The sequence below is a fragment of the Delphinus delphis genome, chromosome X (assembly GCF_949987515.2).
Source record: "Delphinus delphis chromosome X, mDelDel1.2, whole genome shotgun sequence".
Taxonomy (NCBI): Eukaryota; Metazoa; Chordata; class Mammalia; order Artiodactyla; family Delphinidae; genus Delphinus; species Delphinus delphis.
In genome coordinates, this window is record NC_082704.1 from 60,668,562 (window position 1) to 60,689,833 (window position 21,272).

Genomic DNA, 21,272 nt, shown 5'->3' on the forward strand with positions numbered 1-21,272 from the left:
GCGGTAGCTAGGTAACTGTCGGCTGTATTGGAGAGCTGAGGACTGGAGGATGCGTTAGTGCCTCTGGCGGTGAACAACGAGCGCTGCAGGTCCCTCTCACAGTTTTTACCCTCCCCTCTCCCCACCCCCTTTGCCCCCGCCCACCCCTCCGCCACTTCGGCTCCTCCCTCCTCTTCTCTCTCTCCCTCTCCTTCCTCCTCCGCCTCCTCAGCTCTTGGGCTAGAATATCTATGGGTCGAAACGTGATGCGATGAATCCGAGAGAGACCGAAACTGGGACGAGGAGTGCGGCGGAAGCGGCGGGACTCCTGGGCATGGGGGCTTCACCACAATAGAGGCAGCATCCCCACCCGCCCCCGCCAGCCCCTCTGGAGCAAATCCCCCAAACCCCCTCGGGAAAAGGATGGCGGCGGCACCTACCCAGATCGAAGCCGGTGGGTAGCTGTGTCCTGGGGCTAAGAGGATGGGAGCTTAGCGCGACGGCTGTCAGTTTCTTTTGAAAAAGCTTCTGTTTTTTCTTCTTTGCCTCCCTCTCAACCTCTTTCCCCCCCTCTTCCTCAGAGCTGTATTACCTGATCGCTAGATTCTTGCAGTCCGGACCCTGCAACAAATCCGCTCAGGTGAGAAGGGGAAGGAGATCTGGGAGTCTTGGGGAATGGTCCCAGTGGGGAAACCGAGGCAGCTGGGTGTGCGGTTCCGCTGTGGGTGAGGAAAAGGCCGGCCTTGAGTAGCGCTGCCGTCAGCGGCTGGGTTCAGTTTGGGGAGGGAGGAATGGGTTGGTGGCCCGAGCTGCCCTCATATCCGTGTTTCCCTTTTGCTCAGGTGCTAGTGCAGGAGCTCGAGGAGCATCAGGTACGCAGCCCCTTCGGGAAGAGGTGGGGACGGTTGGGGTGAGACTGGAGGAAGGGCAAGTAAGGGGCGGAGGGCTAGGACCGGGAGGAAGGCTTGGAACTGGGCACTCATAGCTGTTGTCACAGTGGTGAACCGGCTTCTTCCCTCAAAAGGGGCGGATATCGCTGGGGTCTTAACTCGCCCCCTCTTTATGCCTGTGGGAGGTGTTTTTTCAGGATTTCCTCCTCCTCGGCCTCCTTTCCCCCACACTCGTCTAGCTCTGAGACAACAGCTATCAGGCCAACAGCAATAAAGACGCCAAAGGGTCGAGGACCCGGACCCAAACTGGGTTGGGTTGATGCGGAGCAGAGGCTTGGCCTTTATCGTTGCCCCCTCCCCCCTTTCTTTTCGCCGGCCCCCAGCTTATTCCGCGCCGCTTAGACTGGGAGGGGAGAGAGCACCGAAGAAGCTTCGAGGATCTGGTGAGTAAAGTTTTCATTTCAACTTAACCCAACTCTTTCTCCACTCCCTCCCCACCTTGTTCCCCCAACCCGCCCCCGACCCTTCAACCTACGCGGCTCTGGAGCTCAGCACTGAGCCGAAGAACTGTCCCTTCCCCCCTCCCGGCGAGTCGGAGAAAGGGTACCTTGCCCTCCCCTTGGCCTCGTTTGTTTCCACCTGAAAACTTTGAAGAATGTGAACTGGTTATCAGAGATGCCGTACTGTAGATTATGAATATGTTACAAACATCGGGAAAGGCCCATTGTAGGGGTAAAAGGGAGAGAAACCAGGGGGTTATCTTGGGGCACGTACCAAGGACTGACGCTGGCCAATGACAGCGTTGGTAACAGCCTGGAGTTCCGGATTAGTGGAAGAAAACTGCTTTCTGGTTGGTCCTGGCTTGAAATACGGGAACTGAGGCCAGGCTGTTTTTTTTTTTTTTTTTTGGTCTGGGGGCGGCGGGCCGCACGGCAGAGGGGGTTCAGGAGGGGAGTTGACGGACCAGGGACTAGGGAAAAACGACACAATTAAAAATAATAGCATCAAGCTAATTTCAAAATTTGTCGGGTGTTAGATAATCGACTACGGAATAAAAGCATAATCGTTGTATATCTCAGATTGTAGAAAATAGCTCATCAAATCATTATTAAATCGCATTTATGCAGTTAACAATTTCACTAAATAAGAACTGTGGATTATGAGCTTTTTGAGAATTGACGAAACACGATTTTGGATTTACAAGGAAACAACAATGGTCATATTTTAAAATAGAATATACTTTAGTAAAGGACCAAAAGCATTCGATTCACTGTTGTTTGTTCAGCAAATATAATTCATAGTGTAAATGCACCTTCTGTTCGGCATTGACACACACAAAAAGGTGATCCTTTTTATTTTTGGGAGGATGTTCCCTTGTGTTAGCCACTGGCACAGTCAATTGGAAGGAAATGAAAGGAGAAAGGGGTGATGTTACTAAAATCTAAGTTCAGCTATCTTTCCTTCCAGTAAGATCCAAACAGAGGAAAATTAGACAAAGTTAAAGAAAGTTGGAGGGGTATGGTAGACTCTAAATATAAATAGAATGATTTAAAATTTGCTTTCAACAGGACAATATTTAAATTACTTTGGTGTTCATTTGATAATTTTCTTTGTATTAAATTACAAGAATGAGGCCATGCTAATTATCACCAAATCTACTGACTAATTTTTTTTAGTTTTGCAAAGCACAGAAAATGATATAATAATTGTGATAAGGATAAACTCCACCATCTGTAATATTAATGGTAAAAAATTCTCCGATGGATAAAAAATATTTTTGAAAAACTGCATGTATTACCAATTTAATTTGTAGTCAGACTTTTTGTTGGACTGAAGTTCTTTCAAAAAAAGGGCAAAAACAACAGTGCTTACCAATATGTTTTAATACTTTATGACTAATGTGGTTTTGTATACTGAGGTGTATTGACAATATTTTTGTTTATTTGTTTCTAAGTGGACCATTTTAAGCAAGTAACATTTTTTAAAAGGAAAAAGCTTTTTAAAAATTAACTTGACAGTTCCAAAAAGTAAATGAGCACCAAAATGATAAAAAATAGTCTCCTAACCACACACACACACACACACACACACACACAGAAAAACAAAAAAAACAAAGTCCAGTTTACTAGACTTCCTTTCCTTATATTGTAAAGGCATATTTTCATGTAATTGTAATCAATGTCCACTTTATGCTTTATATTTTCTTATGTAACACTTTTACGTATACTTATCTATATTTGAGTAGTCATTGTTATTTTAATGGCAAGGAAAGATTCGGTTGTTTTTAAGTTGCTGTGATTAGAACTCAATTGCCAGTTGAACATTTGGGTTACTTCCAGTTTTTCACTAATATCTGCATAGTTAAGTAGTCTTTCTGCTTTTTTCCTTTTTTTTCTTTTCTTTTCTTTTTCAGTTGTTTTTCTGGGCTATATTTCTGAAGTGGAGTTATCAGGTCAAGGGACTCATCCATTTTATAGCTTTTGTTATATATTATAAAATTGCTCTCCAGAAGATTGTCCTAATTTATAATGTAACCATCTAGATACTTAGAATGAATTTTTAAAATATTTAAAAATCTTTTGGTGGTTTTAATAGGTGAAAATAGTCCTCAATTGACTTAATTGGTTCTTTTCTCCATTATTAGTGAGGCTTAAACTTTAACAAATTATTTTTTAATTGTCATTAATCCATTTGTATATCCCTACATATACTTGATTTTCACCTTTATCTTTTTAATTTATTGTTTTTATAATTACTTATACATTTTTAATTTTTATATACACAGAATTTCTTCTATTGTTTGACTGTTATCTATGGTTTAGTGTTACTTTTTTTGTTTTTAATTTACTTTTTGTATTGTACACATAGGTTTTTATTTTTCCACACCAGGGTCCAATTTTTGTAGGGATATTACATTTTGATAATATGGTCTTATTTTTAGTCATATGTCTGTTCTCTACCTATAGATTTCTTTGTAAGGGAAGATGAGGCAGGGCTGAGAATTGAACAGAAGGAAAAGAAGTGGCTGAGAACTGAGTGTGCAGTGTTTGATTGCTAGATTCATCAGTCGTACTGTTGATAAAAATTATTTCAAATCTGGCTTGAGATTTTGAGTGGCTTCATTGTAGGAGAGATGTAGGTTCATTTTGTTTTGTTTTGTTGTGTTGGCCACACCAAGGGACATGCAGGGTCTTAGTTCCCCACCAGGGATTGAACCTGTGCCCCTGCAGTGGAAGCACAGAGTCCTAACCACTGGACCACCAGGGAAGTCCCGGGGTAGTATTTTTTAAAGTGCTGTTAGAACAATGGATTTATACAGTGTGATCTTTGATTTAGCTACATGTTTTGGATTTAAATTTAGGGCAAAGTATTAATTAGTATAATTTTATAGCAGCACTTCAAACTGAAGATGTACTGGGATATAAAAAGGAAAGAAGACAAATGCATAATGAAGAGGTGAAGGACTATAAACAAGGATATCAAAATACTGAATTGAAGTTGCATAGTCATGTATACTACATACTTGAAACAAAAATCCTGCCTTTCTGTCCATATGTATATTTTCATTTGAATTGTCTATACTGCTTAACTTGATTTATCCAGAAGAATATTAAGATAATAAGTTAGATTTCTTCAACACTTCATTACTACTGTTACTATTGCATAGCCTAGGAATCCCTATTTTTTCTTTCTTAAATCTGATTTAGTGTTTTACTTATAATTTGGAACACATGGGAAGGTGCTTTTTTGTTAAAGCTGCTTGCAGTCAAGTATTGACATGTCAAGATCTGAAATGCCTTTAAAAAATGAGTCTGAACATGAAATGTTTGTCAGTTTATGTTGAACTGTAACGTTTTTGATTATGACATTCAAAAAAATTCTAAATTAATTTTCAGAATTTTGTAATGATACAGGGAGAGAATTGAAGTCAGGGTGATTGTTTTTGAAGTTTGATCTGAGTATATTTCTTTATTTCTGCTTGACTGTTATTTACAGCATAATAGAATTAGATTTGCTTCTTACATCTTAAGGTAGATAATATAAATAAATACAGATGTCCTTTCATTTGTGGTGACCCTGTTGAATTGTTGACTATTTTATTGCTTCCTCCTTGGAGCTTTATTGGGGATGACAAACAGAGCAGTGAGGGGCGTGTGTGTGTGTGTGTGTGTGTGTGTGTGTGTGTGTGTGTGTGTAAACAAATGAACAGTTTTTGTAAATATACAAATTTTATATATTGGAATGGTGAGTTGGAAACATTTTTTAAAGGCATGCTTTAAGATTTTTGAATCACTGTATGGGTACTCCTATCATAAGACTGAACCAAAGACATAATTATCTTTAGGTGTGGTATATATTTTTACATTTATTCAGCATTTTTCATCTGTAGAATTGAAAGTACCAATTAGTGCTTACATTTGGAGTGACATAGATTTTATTACCTTCATTTTATATTCAAAAGACTTGAAGTAGTTTTCTGCTATTTAAAAAACTTTTATCAAGATCGTATGTTCACTGCTGTCTTTAGAAATAGTACATCTATGGTGATATATGTCATTATAAGAATTTACATCTGCATTTAACATATTTGAGTTTAAAAATGTTTTCACATTATCTCATTTGATCCTCACCAACTGCTTTAAAACACTGTATTTGAATTCCAGACATACCTGCATTTTTTTCTTACCTTACCCAGCTCTTGTTCTCTAGTTACTAGTAATAGCTTAAATTGTCTATTAGAACTGTAGAATGATTTTGAGTGCTGGTAGCATGGTATTGCATCTCTAAGTGTGGAAGCAATTTAAGCATGTGTGATTTATTAACTGTTATGTGGACACACAGCCATAGTTAGGAGGAACGGAATGCATCATGGGAAACCAAAAAGCATGTGCTGCTTGACTCCCGTGTGGATATAATGCTAACTGATAGGTATTATGGCAGGCAGCAGTCAATGTCTGTAAACTGGTATTCCTCACTACTGATTGGCTTGAGCCACATGTACGCTCTTGCTTTCTATAACATGTTTGTTTTACCTATTCATCTGGATTGATCACTGGCTTTTTTTTTCCACACTTGGGCTCTAGAAACATACTTTCAATGATTAAAATCCTTTTGGAGATATAGCATCAGTCCTAGGAAAACTGGTATCTCAGTACAAATAAGATGGTATTAAGGAAACGAAGAGAGCTGCTGTTAAAGAGTAAGAATTTGGATTGGGTGAATGTTTCTTATAAAATTTTGTCCAGAAAGCACCTTTATGACATTTGAATATTAGCTTAGTTTGTGTGTTTCTGTTGAAGTTCTACTGATGTTGGTTATTGACTGATTAATAATTTTTTTATAGGGAGCAAAATAGTAATTTAAAGTCAACTTAGTGTTTGTGTCATATTTTAGAGATGCCTTTGTTTGACATTTCTCAAATAGGATTTTGTGGGTAGTAGAAAAGGCCATAAGATTTAGTCCAGGAGATAGTCATTACTCGTTGAACTACCCTGGGCAAGTTACTTAACCTCTCAGAGATTCAGTTTCCTCATTTATAAAATAAAAACCCCTACCTGTTTTGCAAGGTTGTTGTGTGGACCAAATGAGTTAAATATGAAAGAATGCAAATGAGTGCAAATGAGTTGGTTACTACATTTTAAATATAGGACAGAGAGTTTGAATGGTTAGCATTAAAATCTGAAGAACTATGACCCCAGAATTTATGTTTTCTTGGGTAATTGGCTAATTATCACCACCCAATTTTCCTAATATTTTTTATAAGGTAAGGGACATATAAAATAGTACCATTAAAGCATTTAAGGCTTCCCTGGTGGCACAGTGGTTGAGAGTCCGCCTGCCGATGCAGGGGATCCAGGTTCGTGCCCCGGTCCAGGAAGATCCCACATGCCGCGGAGCAGCTAGGCCCGTGAGCCATGGCCGCTGAGCCTGCATGTCTGGAGCCTGTGCTCCGCAGCGGGAGAGGCCACAACAGTGAGAGGCCCGCGTACCACAAAAAAAAAAAAAAAAAAGAAAGAAAGAAAAAAAAGCACTTAAAAAATGTCAGAATTGAGCCCAAAATGAGTGTCTTTGAAGTGCATCTGTGTTAAGCAAGGAATGATCACTAGGTGAAAAGATATTTAGTGTTATTTGCATTTTTATGTATTACAGAAAAGTAATTCAATATGATACTGGTATAGTATTAACTCATTTTTAAGAAGTGGGAGGTATGTTTTTCCCATGTCTTGTTGCAGGGATCCTCAACCCTTCTGACTGATCTCTTCTTATCCTAATCTTATTTTCTATACATTATTGACAATTTATTTCTTGTATTTTAAATTACCTTGTTGAAGATGTTTTCTTATGCCTTTTAGTATCTACCATGGTGCTTTATAATTAGCTGGTTCTTAGTTATTACTTGTTCAATTTTCTTAACTTTTTTAGAAGTGTTTTCTTTTTTTCTTTTTTTTTATAAGTCATGGATGTTTGTAGCTTTTTAAAATTAATTAATTAATTAATTTTTTGGCTGTGTTGGGTCTTTGTTTCTGTGCGAGGGCTTTCTATAGTTGCGGCAAGCGGGGGCCACTCTTCATCACCGTACGTGGGTCTCTTACTATCGTGGCCTCTCTTGTTGCGGAGCCCATGCTCCAGACGTGCAGGCTCAGTAGTTGTGGCTCCCGGGCCTACTTGCCCCGCGGCATGTGGGATCTTCCCAGACCAGGTCTGGAACCCGTGTCCCCTGCATTGGCAGGCAGATTCTCAACCACTGTGCTACCAGGGAAGCCCTTAGAAGTGTTTTCATGATATATATTTTTTAGGCTTACTAATCTGCTAGCTAGTATGGAGTTCTTTTTATTGGGCCTTTCTCTACTGAGAAACTTCTAGACTGTGGGTGGGTCCCTTGTTCTTGTCTTGATATCATCTGACCTCAGGGTTATAGTACTTTTAGTGCTTTCTTGAGGCAGTATTAACCAGAGAATACTTGAGCCCTAGGTGGATTGCTCTGCCTGTCTCATTCCTGAGGAAGTCTTAAAACTAATAAAAATAAAAATAAATGCTATGAACAATGATTAATTTTTTCAAAAGAAAATGATAGGAAGTCTTAACACTTTGTGGCCCACCCTGTTAACCAGTGGTATTACTACAATGGAAAGGCCTGTTTTCTTTCCTTTGCTTCCCAGTTTTTCATTTCTCCTCCTTCAAATTCAGCAAACATTAAAACTCAAATTTTAAATTATAAAGATAATATTGGATTATTGCAGGCATTTATATTTTACTGAACAATAAACTATTAGATTTTTATGTTTTCTTTCATCTTTTTTGTACAAGTATGGGCATTTTTTTCTTTCAAAATCAGATACTCTGGATAGAGTTTTTTATTTTTATTTTTTTTAACTTAATGTTGTGTAGGAGCATCTTAAACATTGAGGAGATATATGTACTAGTCACTGTGCAAAGTGTGTTTACTGGATGGGGGTTCCTTTCTCTTTGCCTGGAATGCCTTCCCTTCCTTTTGTCTGCCTTGTTAACTTTCACTTAGAATTCAGGTGTGAAATTGGACAAGAACCCCTACCCCCAGGCTAAATTAGGTACTGTACTTTGCTTCATTAGCTCTCTGTACTAAACCTCTGGGCGCTTGTAGATTTGATTTGTTTCTAGCTACTAGTTTGTTTCCCCCACTGGGATTATGGATTTTTTTAGGGCAGCAGTTTAATCTTTCCATTATATCCCTATACTTCAAATGTCTGAATGAATGAATGCATGAGTGAATGATTTTGTTTTTGTTTTACAAATAGTATGAGGTGGTTATCATTACTCCCTGTTTTGCAGTTGAGGAAGCTCAGGCTCAGAGAGACTGAATAACTTTGCAGGTCATATAAGTAGGATCCTGGGGATGCTGGAAAAATTCAAATCTAAGTCTTTTCTACAGTATCATACTGCCAGAAGGAGTAACAGCTAGTAAATTTTAGAGCCTGAGTAATCCAGGCTCTTAGACTTCAAAGTACTGTGCTTATCTCTACTATACTTATATTGATATATTTAAAGCCTTGCTGTATTTTTCAAAATCTGTTTTGTTTCCTGTCCCTAAATATCAAAAAGTCATGTGACTAACTTTATGGATGTTCATTTTCTATCCCCCCCAAAAAAACCCATTTCAAATCTCAGAGAAAATGTTGCATTTTACTTCTTCAGCATATGGTCTCAGTTTCATTCTTCATTTTACCTGTGTAGTGATTTTAGTTATAAAACAAAACACACAATTCTATTTTCTTTGTTTTTTAGTTACTTGTCTGATCTTATTATTTCGAAAAGCCAAAGTAAGAATGCTATCATGGCTATCTGAAAATAGTATTTCAAATGTAGCTCTTGGTGCAGGTCTGGCCCCCTGAGATTAGGTACCTTTTGTATGTTATTCAGTGCCCAGCTGGATTCCTTCTGGTCTTCTCAGTTGTCATAATGATTCTCAAGTGTGGTGATTTCAGTTGTTAGATTTGCTCTTTAGGTCAGCCAGTGTTCCTATCAAGAAGGTTTATAATCTAGGCTTCATTTAATTTCTTTCAGTTTATCAAATTTATAGTTTTAATTTTTTCCAGTCTTTGTGTTACTTTCATGATTTTTCAGCTGCCTTAATGGGACAGTAATAGAAATAACAGTGGGCACAGAGACCCAGATTCTGGTCCATTCATTGTGACCATTGAACTTCACTCCTCTGGATCTGTTTTTCCTACTGTAAGATGTGGAATTAAGTTGATTGTATATAAGGATCCTTCCAGTTCAAAGGTTCTATAATTTAACTCCTTGGAGATATTTTACAGAATAATACAAAAGTTTGTATTATGCTCTTGAACTTTGTTTTTAGAGAGTGCCTTTCTTCTTCAGATCTCAAAGTGCTTGTTGTGTTACTTCTTGGCCATTATATTCCAGAAAGAAATTTGGCTAAATAACTGCAATTAGAATATTTTGAGTTTTAATCAAAAAGAGTGGCTTTTAATAAGCCACAAATTTCATAGAATATTTTAATACATATCTTCAATATTACATTTTATGATATATTACATTATATTCACATGTAATTCTAATACAGAATTTTTTTAAAACTTAGAAATGTAATTACTGAGGGTGGATAAGAGTTCTTATGCCTAAAAAGATCACCTTTAAGAAATTCCAGCTTTGGGGACTTCCCTGGTGGTCCAGTGGCTAAGACTCTGCACTCCCAATGCAAGGGGCCCGGTTTGATCCCCAGTCAGGGAAGTAGATCCCACATGCCCCAACTAAGAGTTCGAATGCCACAACTAAAGATCCCACATGCCACAACTAAGACCAGGCACAGCCAAATAAATAAATAAATAAATACCTATTTTTAAAAAAAATTTTAAAAAAAGGAATTCCAGCTTTAGGCAAAGCAAATGGATTGAAGTAAATGTTTAATACCACTTATAAGTCCTGAAGTTTGATTTAGAAGAAACTATCATTGCAAGAACTGTGCTGATATAGTCTGGAAGCCTGTAAATATTGTTTAAAGGAAAAGAGCACGTTCAAACTCAAAAGTATTGTTATTGCCATTGTGTTGATAGAATCTCTGTTTCTCTTGTGCTGTTTTACAATCAAATTTTTATTGATTTTAGAGGAATGGATTTTTGAATGGGACTGCCTAGAAATTGAGCAATTTTCTGTTGCATAGGGTGAAAAGCAAACTTGTAAACTTTAATAGTTTATAATACAAATTTTCAAGGGGGAGAATGTGAGAGTAGATGAGCCTTGTTTTAGTTGCTTAATTAATGATTCTGTGTTTTTAAATGATTACTGAGGAATAGATAAAACATTTATATAACTAGCTGAAAATGAAGCATCATTGTTTTTATAAAATGAAGTAGCCAGGAGGCCTAAGGTTTCAGTTTAAGGTATAATTCTGACAGGTTTCTTTAAGAGGGTAATACTAAAAATTCATATCAGAGAACTCCCGTTTTCTGGATTATATGTTACTGTATATATATTGCAAGTTGGTGGGTAGATTTGTGTAACAAGTGAATAACTCTTGAGATGGTAATGAAATGAGGAAAAGAAAATTGATAAAAAAGAAAATGCCACTAAAGACAACAACTACCATTGTGTGTAAAGCCTTATAACATTTACTTGGTGAAAAGGTAATGACTGATATCAGAAGCCCAGTTTATACAAGACAGTGTTGTGGGAAAAAAGGCATAAAATATTATAGATGTTAATATGCAGTACGTTAAGGCTTTTTTCTTTGAGATATATGTTTTTAGGAGTACTAACTATATTTGCACGTAGGCCTATTTAGGAATGCCCTATTGTGGAGAGAATGAATTACAAACTAGGATTTTAGGACATCAGTGTCTCTAAGTAACAAAAAAAAAGTTTTTAGATCGAATCATCACGTACTTTGACTTTAATATTACCTGTATATTTTAGTTCTATGTAGTTACTTGCTTGGAAAACAAAACTAGACATGTGTGAAATAACTGAAAGAATTTGCTTGATCCTTTGTCCCAATCCAGAAGCTAAACCTTGTAGATGCAAATAATCAGGTTAAGTTGCCATTCTTCTTCTTCTTTTTTTATCTTAGTTCCCTGACCAGAGGTCGAACCCGTGCACCCTGCAGTGGAAGCATGGAGTCTTAATCACTGTGCCAGGGAAGTCCCATAAGTTGCCATTCTTCCTGACCATCATGACAGTTGCCAGGCCCCAGTGATTTTGGTAGATTAAAATTTGTTTCTTCAGGGACTTACAAAAGATAATTGGCAGGAAATAATTTTAAAAAATCACAATAGAATCATTTATTCCCAGATTCCTAAATACATGTTGGATTGTAGTTCTTTGACCTGTGTTTCCTAAGAAAACAAAAAAGGCACCCTGATAGGAGAAAGATTTTTCCTCTGTGAGTTCATATGATATTACTTATAGGTAGACTTTGGTTTTTATTCATTCATTGATTCAGTGAACCAGTATTTATCAAGAACACACATAATCTCTTCTGGTGATCATTAGGGATGATTTACAAAATTATTCCTTTGAGTTATATTGTTTTTGACTTGGAAGTAATATATTGATATGCGTCCTATGTGATGGTAGGTATATATATGTATATATATATATATATATTTATCTCTGTAGCACTTATAAAAATTGGCATTGTAACTGTAAGTAGATTTTAGGGCCTTTTGTCAAGATGAGAATGTAGATGTTCTTTTTATCTAAGGATTTTTAATGTTCTAGTTTACTCTTTACTGTTTTAATAATTAGGTATTTATGAAACACATCAGTAACTTTAACATTAGCTTAGATAAAAAATGAAAACCAGTTTTGTTGTTTTATTGTCTCATTCCTATCTACATTAGTTAATCATCTTCAGAAATTTACTTGTGTTTTAAAGATGAGTTAATGTTAAAATAAATAAATAAAGCACTTGGAGGAAAAAAATGAGTTAATGTTGCAATGAATTTTGAGTACATAGCTTGTTTAGAACATGGTATTTAAAATAATCATTAATTTGATACTCTTTTGAAAACCAATTAACTTTTTTAGGAGAAAGAGTTCTGCTTTAATTAAGCAAATGTGTCCTGTTAATCCTAAAGGGACTTAAGTGAGAGTTTGGTGCAAGTATTACCTTTTGTTTGCATTCTTATCATTTATATAGAATCTAGGTTCTCTGATTCTTGATCACTGCTGATCAAGTACTAGTAGAGTTTACCCATCATCTTTGTACTTTGATTTTTAGGCATGATCCTTTTTGCTGTTTTGTAATGCTTATTGCATTAGATTAACAGCTAAGCAAATGATTTAATCAAGGCACGAAAAAGTAAGTTAAACTGCCATGTCATTTATGTGTTATCACTTGTTTAAATGATGCTTAATTTTTGTAGCTGTTTCTTAAATTTGGTTGAAGTATTAAATATTTAAAATGTTATTTTCCTTGTGTGTTTTAAAATTGTACTTTTTTCCATGATGGAACAGTTTGGTAATGGACTAGATTAATGTTTTTAAACCAAATTTGTTTTCCTGTATTTTACTTATGCTTTTTAGGTGGCAGCCAATGCACACATTCCTCCAGACTACCTCCTTAAAATTTGTGAGCGGATTGGTCCCTTACTAGATAAGGAGATCCCTCAGAGTGTTCCTGGGGTACAGACATTACTAGGTGTTGGTCGGCAGTCTCTGTTACGGGATGCCAAAGGTAAGATTTTTACAGTTTTTAGAGGAAGGAGTCGAGAGTAGTGTGTTTTTATGTTAATTAAATGTTCCCATGCTTTTCTAAATACTAATTTTCTTTTAGTTTTTCTTATCTTGCCAATCTTGTTTTTATTTTCCTAGTGTACAAGTAAATTTTTAGAGGCCTAAATGGAGCCCTTTTCTGTAAAACAGTGAATACTATAGAGGTAAAGACTATAAAATCTCTTTGTAATCCTGTGGAATAGAAATCTCAAAAGATTGCTGCTCTGATTAGTACAGTATAAATACATAAAATATTCTTTCATTACATTTTGATGTTCTTAATCTTTGAGTCTTGATATCATCCTAATCACATTGGGTATTTCATAACAGGTAAATGAAAATTATGATATATAACTATGTTTATAATTAAAAATATTAAAAAAAAATCAATCCATCAGCGTTCAGTAACAGTTTCTCTACTCCACTATTTTTCAGTCTTTTACAGATTTCTCCCAAAGTTTTACACGGAACCCCCATATGTAAATTATATAGATAGAATTTTCTGAATGTAAAAATGTGAAATTAGGCATTTAGGATGCCTTAGTGAATTAAATACTTCAGATCTAGCAACCAATTTATTTCTATGTTTTGTTTTTTTAGCATAATGTTTTAAAAATCCTAATTTACAAATATAAATAGTTACATAAATGATGTCAGTTTTTAAATATCTTAATTTAAGGAAATTCTTTAATTCAGTTAATTTGAAACCTTTCAAGAGAGTAGTAGAATATTTTTGTTTCAAAGTTGAATTATTAGGAATATTTTGTATTTGCTTGAATTTTTTGACATAAACATTAAAGATAAAAAACAACTATTTTTACTCAATTATCATCTGATATGCAGTGTTACCTGTTATGGCACAGCTGGCAGGCGCTCCATAACATTAGCATACACGAAGTATAAATGTTTCTGAATTTTACCTGGCATACTTGTGCTGTATTCATTTCCTTGCTTATACAGTTTTATATGAGCAGATGTGTATAAGCCTAAAGATCAAGAAGGGGACCAATGTAAACTTAAAACCTTATTAATCCATGACATATTTACATAAGATTCAAATATATGTATAATAAAAGCTTTGGTTCTATATCAGCATGGAAATAAAATATCCTGATGATAATATTAAGGCATTGGTGTTCACCTATCATAATATAGATTATAACACTTTTAAACATATGCATGTTATTTCTTATTGTGGTTTTAATAGTTAAAAATGTATTTCAATAAATAAAATTGAAAACAGATATTTGCCTCTAGGGTACAGTTAAAAAAAAACTGTTCTATGCCTTGACTAACTTTTGAATCTTTCTGTATAGACTGTAAGAGTACGCTATGGAATGGCTCTGCTTTTGCAGCTCTACATAGAGGCAGACCTCCAGAACTACCTGTAAATTATGTGAAACCTCCAAATGTGGGTGAGTAATGTCCATGTGAGTTATAAACATATTCTTAATTTGTTCCTTCCTGAACTCATTATACAGCCAAAAATACGTACCAGAATTAAATTTGAAGTATAAACAAACTGCTTACATTCTTGAAGAGTTTCATGGTTGGTCCAGATTTTTTAAAGCTTTTTTTTTTTTTTTTTGCGGTACGGGGGCCTCTCACTGTTGTGGCCTCTTCCGTTGCAGAGCCTGTGCTCCGGACGCACAGGCTCAGCGGCCATGGCTCATGGGCCCAGCAGCTCCACGGCATGTGGGATCTTCCCGGACTGGGGCACGAACCCGTGTCCCCTGCATCGGCAGGCGGACTCTCAACCACTGTGCCACCAGGGAAGCCCTAAAGCATTTTTATGTAAAGCAAATATAATCATGGTTTTGTAAAAGGTAACCTTTTTTTAAAATTCATTTTCTTTCTTTCTCTTCCCCTGGCCTCTCCTCCTCCCCTTCCCCTCCTCCCCTTCCCCCTCCCTTCCTCCTCCCCTCCTCCTCCTCTCCCTTCCCCTTCCCCTCCCTCTCCTCCACTCTTCTCCTCTCCTGTCTTGCCTCCCTTTCTTTTTTTTCCTTCCTTCCTTCCTTTCTTTCTTTCTATTTTTCTCTCTTTCTTCCTTCCTTCCTTTCTTTATTCCTTTCTTCCTTTCTCTCCTTCTCTCCTTCTCTCTCTCTTTCTCTCCTTCTCTCTTTCTCTCTCTTTCTTTCTTTCTCCCTTTCTCCCTCTCTTTCTCCTTCCTTCCTTCCTTCCTTCCTTCCTTCCTTCCTTTCTTTCTTTCTTTCTTTCTTTCTTTCTTTCTTTCTTTCTTTCTTTCTTTCTTTCTTTCTTTCTTTCTTTCTTTCTTTCTTTCTTTCCTCTTAGCAGGAGCATTTCCTTTTTTATATATTTCAGGTGTTTTTTACCATATGGATGTCTATTTACATATTTCTGTGCTGAGCTCAAAGATTTTACAGGAACTATGTAAAGATAGATTTCAGAAGGAAGCAAAAGTACATTCTGCTTATAGCTGCTTGCCAAACTTATAATGATGTAATAAATTTTATGTCTTTATTAAAAGGAAAAAATCACCCTTCCCACTTGTAGTTTACTGAAATTCACATGTCCCATTCATATTATTCCTGGGTCATCTCTGGCCAGACCATTATGAAGAAATAATAGTAGTGGTTCCTGAGGAGATCTAGCTAACAAATCCATTTATACTAAAGTTAATTCTTGCAAAGAATGTACAGAACCAAGCAACAAGATGAGTAACTGCCACTCTTTTCCTATTTTCTCACTCTTCTGAAAAATTACATTATTTTATATAGTGCCTAGTGCCTAGAGAATATGCCTTAAATTCAAATTGAAAAATAAGATTACTTTTTTTAAGGAATACTATTTTATGTAATTAGCTTATAGAACTTATTTACCCAAAGAGGTTAAATAAATTTAGACTAGAAATAATTTTTAAAAATATTTAGATGAAGTCATTGGTAAAGATTCATAAGTGTTATTAAGATAAATTGGATTCTTTGATATATATTGCTAACACTACTCTTCCATAGCCTGGATATTACTGGAAAAAGTAGACTACTGGGTTGGGTCTAGTTGGACATGGTGTTTTTAACTTTTTTATTTTTTTTTCATTTTCAGGGGCAGTTTGTTTATCATCCAGAATTTTCTGGTGTTCACTTTTCCCTTAAGCTTTATTCATAATTAATTTATTGAATTGAATTGAGATAGCTTTTATTTTTCATGCATTTATTTATGTTCAAAAGGTATAATAGTCTTAGTCGTACTATCAACATTGTTTATATGCTTTATACTTCCTTCAGTGGTCACATGTGAAGCACTGAAGAGCAACCTGTAGAGTATTAGGTTTTCAATATTTCTTTATTCTTTCTTTCCTTCTCTTTCTCTTTTTTTCTTTCTTTCTTTTTTTCTTTTTTGCGGTACGCAGGCCTCTCACTGTTGTGGCCTCTCCCGTTGTGGAGCATAGGCTCCGGACATGCAGGCTCAGCAGCCATGGCTAACAGGCCTAGCTGCTCTGTGGCATGTGGGATCTTCCCGGACCGGGGCACGAACCCATGTCCCCTGCATCGGCAGGCGGACTCTCTATCACTGCGCCACCAGGGAAGCCCTCTTTCTCTTTTTTAAAAATATTTATTTATTTGGCTGCACCCGGTCTTAGTTGTGGCACATGAGATCTTCATTGCCGCTTGTGGGATCTTTAGTTGTGGCATGTGGGATCTAGTTCCCTGACTAGGGATCGAACCCAGGCCCCCTGCATTGGGAGCATGGAGTCTTGACCACTGGACCACCAGGGAAGTCCCTCTTTCCTTCTCTTTTAAAAAATTCTTTCTACTGTGCATATACATTCAAACTTCTGTTGGTTTTGTACAGTAAATGCTTTACATTCTGACAATCATTTTGTTATTCATAATGGTAATTGCTTAGGAATTTTAGTGTCCCTGTCACTGATGCTTTCACATTCTTAAATCTGCCATGTTATTTGGGGATGAGCTATTGAAATAGAGATAACTGAATCATGATGTATTTTCATGTAGTATATACTAGTCAAGATACTTAAGTTCAACATATTTAAAATTCAGAACCTGATAAAAACTCAGAGGAGTTGACTACGAAAGTAAACAAGATAAGTAGAAAATCTTTTAAAATTTGTTATTTGAGGCAGTTTTCTCCTTGTGGGGTACAGCTTTCCATAGCTACTTTAAAATCAGTTTTATAGTTTCCCTGTATAAATAAAACTTAATCATGAAGGTAAGTCTTGAAGGTTTTATCACAGAATCTTAGCACTAGAAAGAACTTTTAGCAAAACTATTTCTTGATAAAAGGGTTCCTTGGTCAATTAAATGTGGGAAACACTGAGTTTAAAAAAATACAGAAAGAAATGAATGCACGTAGGACTGCTCAGATCCTTTCATATGCTGAAATGCATTGTGAATCATCTTAAGGGGAGCATTATCTAAGTAATTTGGCAGTGGAAATCCTTTTCCCAGAACACCTGTAACATTCTGAAAGTTTCCTGGGAGCAGATTTAGGAAACTGGGTTGCAAACCCCCGTTTAGAGCAGAAAAATCCAAAGCCCAGAGAAGTATGTGACTGGCATACGTTACACTGCTTGCCTTCCAGTCTATTTCTAAACCATTTAATGGGGAATTCCCTGGCGGTCCAGTGGTTAGGAGTCCACATTCTCACTGCTGAGAGCCCAGGTTCAGTCCCTGGTTGGGGAACTAAAATCCCACAAGCTGTGTGGGGCGGCCAAAGGAAAAAAAAAACATTTCATGGTCAGATGTTACCAATACTTCTTTTTGTAACAGATCTACACTTAGAACTCAAAAGATAAAGGATTAGCCACATCATTTTTTATTTTTTAAGTCATATATTATGGTGTATGTATGATTTACATAAAAAGGTTCTCCCCCCATTTCTTTTGGCCACGCCGCATGACTTGTGGGATCTTAGTTCCCCCAACAGGGATCGAACCTGTCCTGGCAGTGAAAGCCCTGAGTCGTAACCACTGGACCGCCAGGAAATTCCCAAGTTCTGCCTTTTTAAGTGTGCAGTTCAATGAGTTTTGACAAATGAATACATTTGTATAACCACCACCAACACAATAAAATATGGAACATTTTTATCACCCCTTAAATTTCTTTCATGCCTCATTGCAGTCAATGCCCTATTCCTCAATCCCTGGAAACCACTAATCTATCACTGTACTTTTGCCTTATTTAGAATGTCATCTAAATGAAATTATATAGTATGTAGCCTTTTGTGTCTGTTTGATTTCACTTAGACCTAATTCTTTTTTGATTCATGCATATCATTTCACCAAGTTGTATTCTGTTGTATAGGTACACTGGATTCTGTATGTTCATTCATCTATTGATGGACATTTGGGTTGTTTCAGAGTTTGGCTATTATAAATAAAGGCCTATAAATATTCTTGTACAGGTTGTTGCATGAACATCTGTTTTCCTTTCTCTGGGTAAATAGCTAGGTAGTGGATTGTTGGATCATATGGTAAGTGCAGGTTTAACTTTAAGACACTATCAAATTATATCAAAAGTAGCTATCCCATTTTGTATTCCTACTAGCAATGTATAATTTTAGAATTAGTGTCTCAATTTCTATAAAAAGAAGCAACTGAGATTTTGTTTGGGATTACATTGAATCTGTAGATCAATTTGGGGAAAATTAATATCTTAACATTGAGCCTTTCATTCCAGGAACATAGTATAATTCTCCATTTATTTAGGTCTTTTTACATTTCTCACAGCAATGTTTTGTGAGATATTTCCCTAAGGGTTTCTGATGCTATTTTAAATTGTATATTTTAAAATTTCAGTTTCCAGTTGTTGTTAGTAAACACAGTTGTTGTTTTTTTTTTGTATATTGCTAATCCAAAATGCACTAACTAGATCTAATAGCCTTTTTTTCTTTTTTGAGATTCTTTGGGATTCTCTACATGGATGATCATGTTGTCCACAAATAAAGACAGGTTCACTTTATCCTTTGTAATCTTTTATGCCTTATAGTGCTTTTTTTTTTTTTTTGCCTTGAACTGCTTGTACCTCAAGTACAATGGTGAATTGAAGTGGTAAGACTGGATGTTCTTGCCTTATTCCTGATCTTAGAGGGAAAGCAGGCAATCTTTCACCATTAAGTATGATTGTAGATGCTCTTTATCAGGTTGAGGATGTTCCCTTCTATTTCTACTTCCTTTTTTTAAAAAAAACTTATTTTATTTTTGGTTGCGTCGGGTCTTATTTGTGGCACACGGGATCTTTCATTGCATTGCATGGGCTCTCTCTAGTTGTGGTGCGTGGGCGCACGGGCTCCAAAGCATGTGGGCTCTGTAATTGTGGTGCGTGGGCTCAGTAGTTGCGGCACATGGGCTTAGTTGCCCTGCAGCATGTGGGATCTTAGTTCCCCGACCAGGGATCGAACCTGCATCCCCTGCATTGGAAGGTGGATTCTTAACCACTGGACCACCAGGGAAGTCCCTATTCCTACTTTCTGTAGAATTTTTATCGTAAAGAGATATGTCCCACGTTTAAAATTTTATTCAGTGTAGTTGGAATTGTACCAGTTATTTCTTGGCACTCACTTTAACTGGTATTTTATATAGTATAGTGCTACCCAATAGAACTTTCAGTGATAATGGAAATGTTCTATCCTGTGATACCCAAAACAGTAGCCACTAGTCACATGTGGCTATTGTATCTGAGGTCTAAGTTTTTAATTTTATGGAACTTTAAGTAATTTGACATTCAGTAACCGCATATAGCCAATGGACAGTGCAGATCTAGACCAGTGTGGGAATCCGTAAGCAGCCCTCTGGATAGGTGCATAATTTGGTAATAATGTATTGCCTAATGATTCACTTTATATACTTAACCTGGAATATTTCCAATTTTTGTACTTAGAAACTGCCTTTAGCATTTCCTATTATGATTTTAGTAACTCACTTTAAAGATCATATTGTGCCACTTCTTTCCAATTAAAGTTTTACAATTGTCTTTGGCCAAAACCAATAAAATTCTGACCTTCTGTACTCTCTACTATATTGGATTATTTATTCAAATGTTCCCATCTTTTGTGCAGTTAATCAGCAATGTTATTTAGTAATTTAATGAAGTGGAGGAGAGGGAGCATGGGAATGGAACTTGGGAGTTAATTCCCAGATTACATTCTCCAGATTAACAGCTGTAATACTTTAAATATATGTGTACTTAAATTTACCAGGAAAAATAAATAAATAAATTTACCAGGAATGAATTTCCAAATTCCTATAGGGCAAGACCAACAATGCCTATATTTACATTATTACAGGTCTAAGCTCCAGTCATGCCACCTCATTAGCTGTATGCTTGACTAATCAAGTTGGTTTTGCATTGTGTCAAATTAAATCAGAGGAAAAAAATTGAACTAAATTCAAAACAGTACTTTTCATATTAAGTCCTTGTCTTATTCTTTTTTTAACTTTTTAAAATTGAAGTATAGTTAATTTTCAATGTTGTGTTAGTTTCAGGTGTACAGCACAGTGATTCAGTAACATATATGTATATCTATCAATTCTTTTTCAGATTCTTTTCCATTATAGTTTATTACAAGATACTGAATATAGTTCCCTGTGCTATACAGTAGGTCTTTGTTGTTTTTCTGTTTTATAAATAGTAGTGTGTATGTGTTAATCCCAAACTCCTGATTTTTCTTCCCTCCCCCACCACCATTCCCTTTGGTAACCATAAGTTTTCTATGCCTGTGAGTCTTTTTCTTTCAAAACAGTATTAATACCTAATGCCACTGAAAGAAATCCTGGGGCAAATGTAATTAATATTTGTAGTATTGTTTGAGATCTTGCACTATAATCACTATGTATTGTTATTTCTTCATCCCTTTAAAAATTAGTAGTTGTTTTGGAAACTTTGTAGTGGTCATATTAAAACTTGAAAATATAATTTCATACAAGTACAGCTCTGCTTTGAGAGTTTGTCAGTACAGAAATAATTTTGAAAATCTGTTTCATGTCTGTTTGAAATGAATATTTGGAAGAACTAGTATTATAGTTATTACCCATCATGGTAAGAGTTTCAGAAATTGTCCTAATTATCACATTCTAAACAATTTTCATAAAATTATCCATAGAAATGGCAGCAAGATGCCTTGTTCATTTTAGTTTGAGACTTAACATTATACCCAAGGAACAAATGTACATGCTTGTATTTCTAAACTGAGTCAAGGGCATGATGCTGT

General features: G+C 36.1%; 1 protein-coding gene across 2 annotated transcripts in view; it reads left to right on the top strand.

The window, feature by feature from the left end:
- Positions 1-228: 228 nt before the first annotated feature.
- The window catches only part of BRWD3 (bromodomain and WD repeat domain containing 3), a 121,434-nt gene continuing 100,390 nt past the window's right edge, over positions 229-21,272 (top strand). For both annotated transcript variants that reach the window (XM_060002334.1, XM_060002335.1), the window contains exons 1-6: positions 229-433; positions 561-619; positions 822-851; positions 1,253-1,312; positions 12,894-13,044; positions 14,399-14,497. In XM_060002334.1, the coding sequence (XP_059858317.1) occupies positions 403-433; positions 561-619; positions 822-851; positions 1,253-1,312; positions 12,894-13,044; positions 14,399-14,497 (430 nt within the window). In that variant the 5' untranslated portion in view covers positions 229-402. The remainder of the gene's footprint in view (positions 434-560; positions 620-821; positions 852-1,252; positions 1,313-12,893; positions 13,045-14,398; positions 14,498-21,272) is intronic.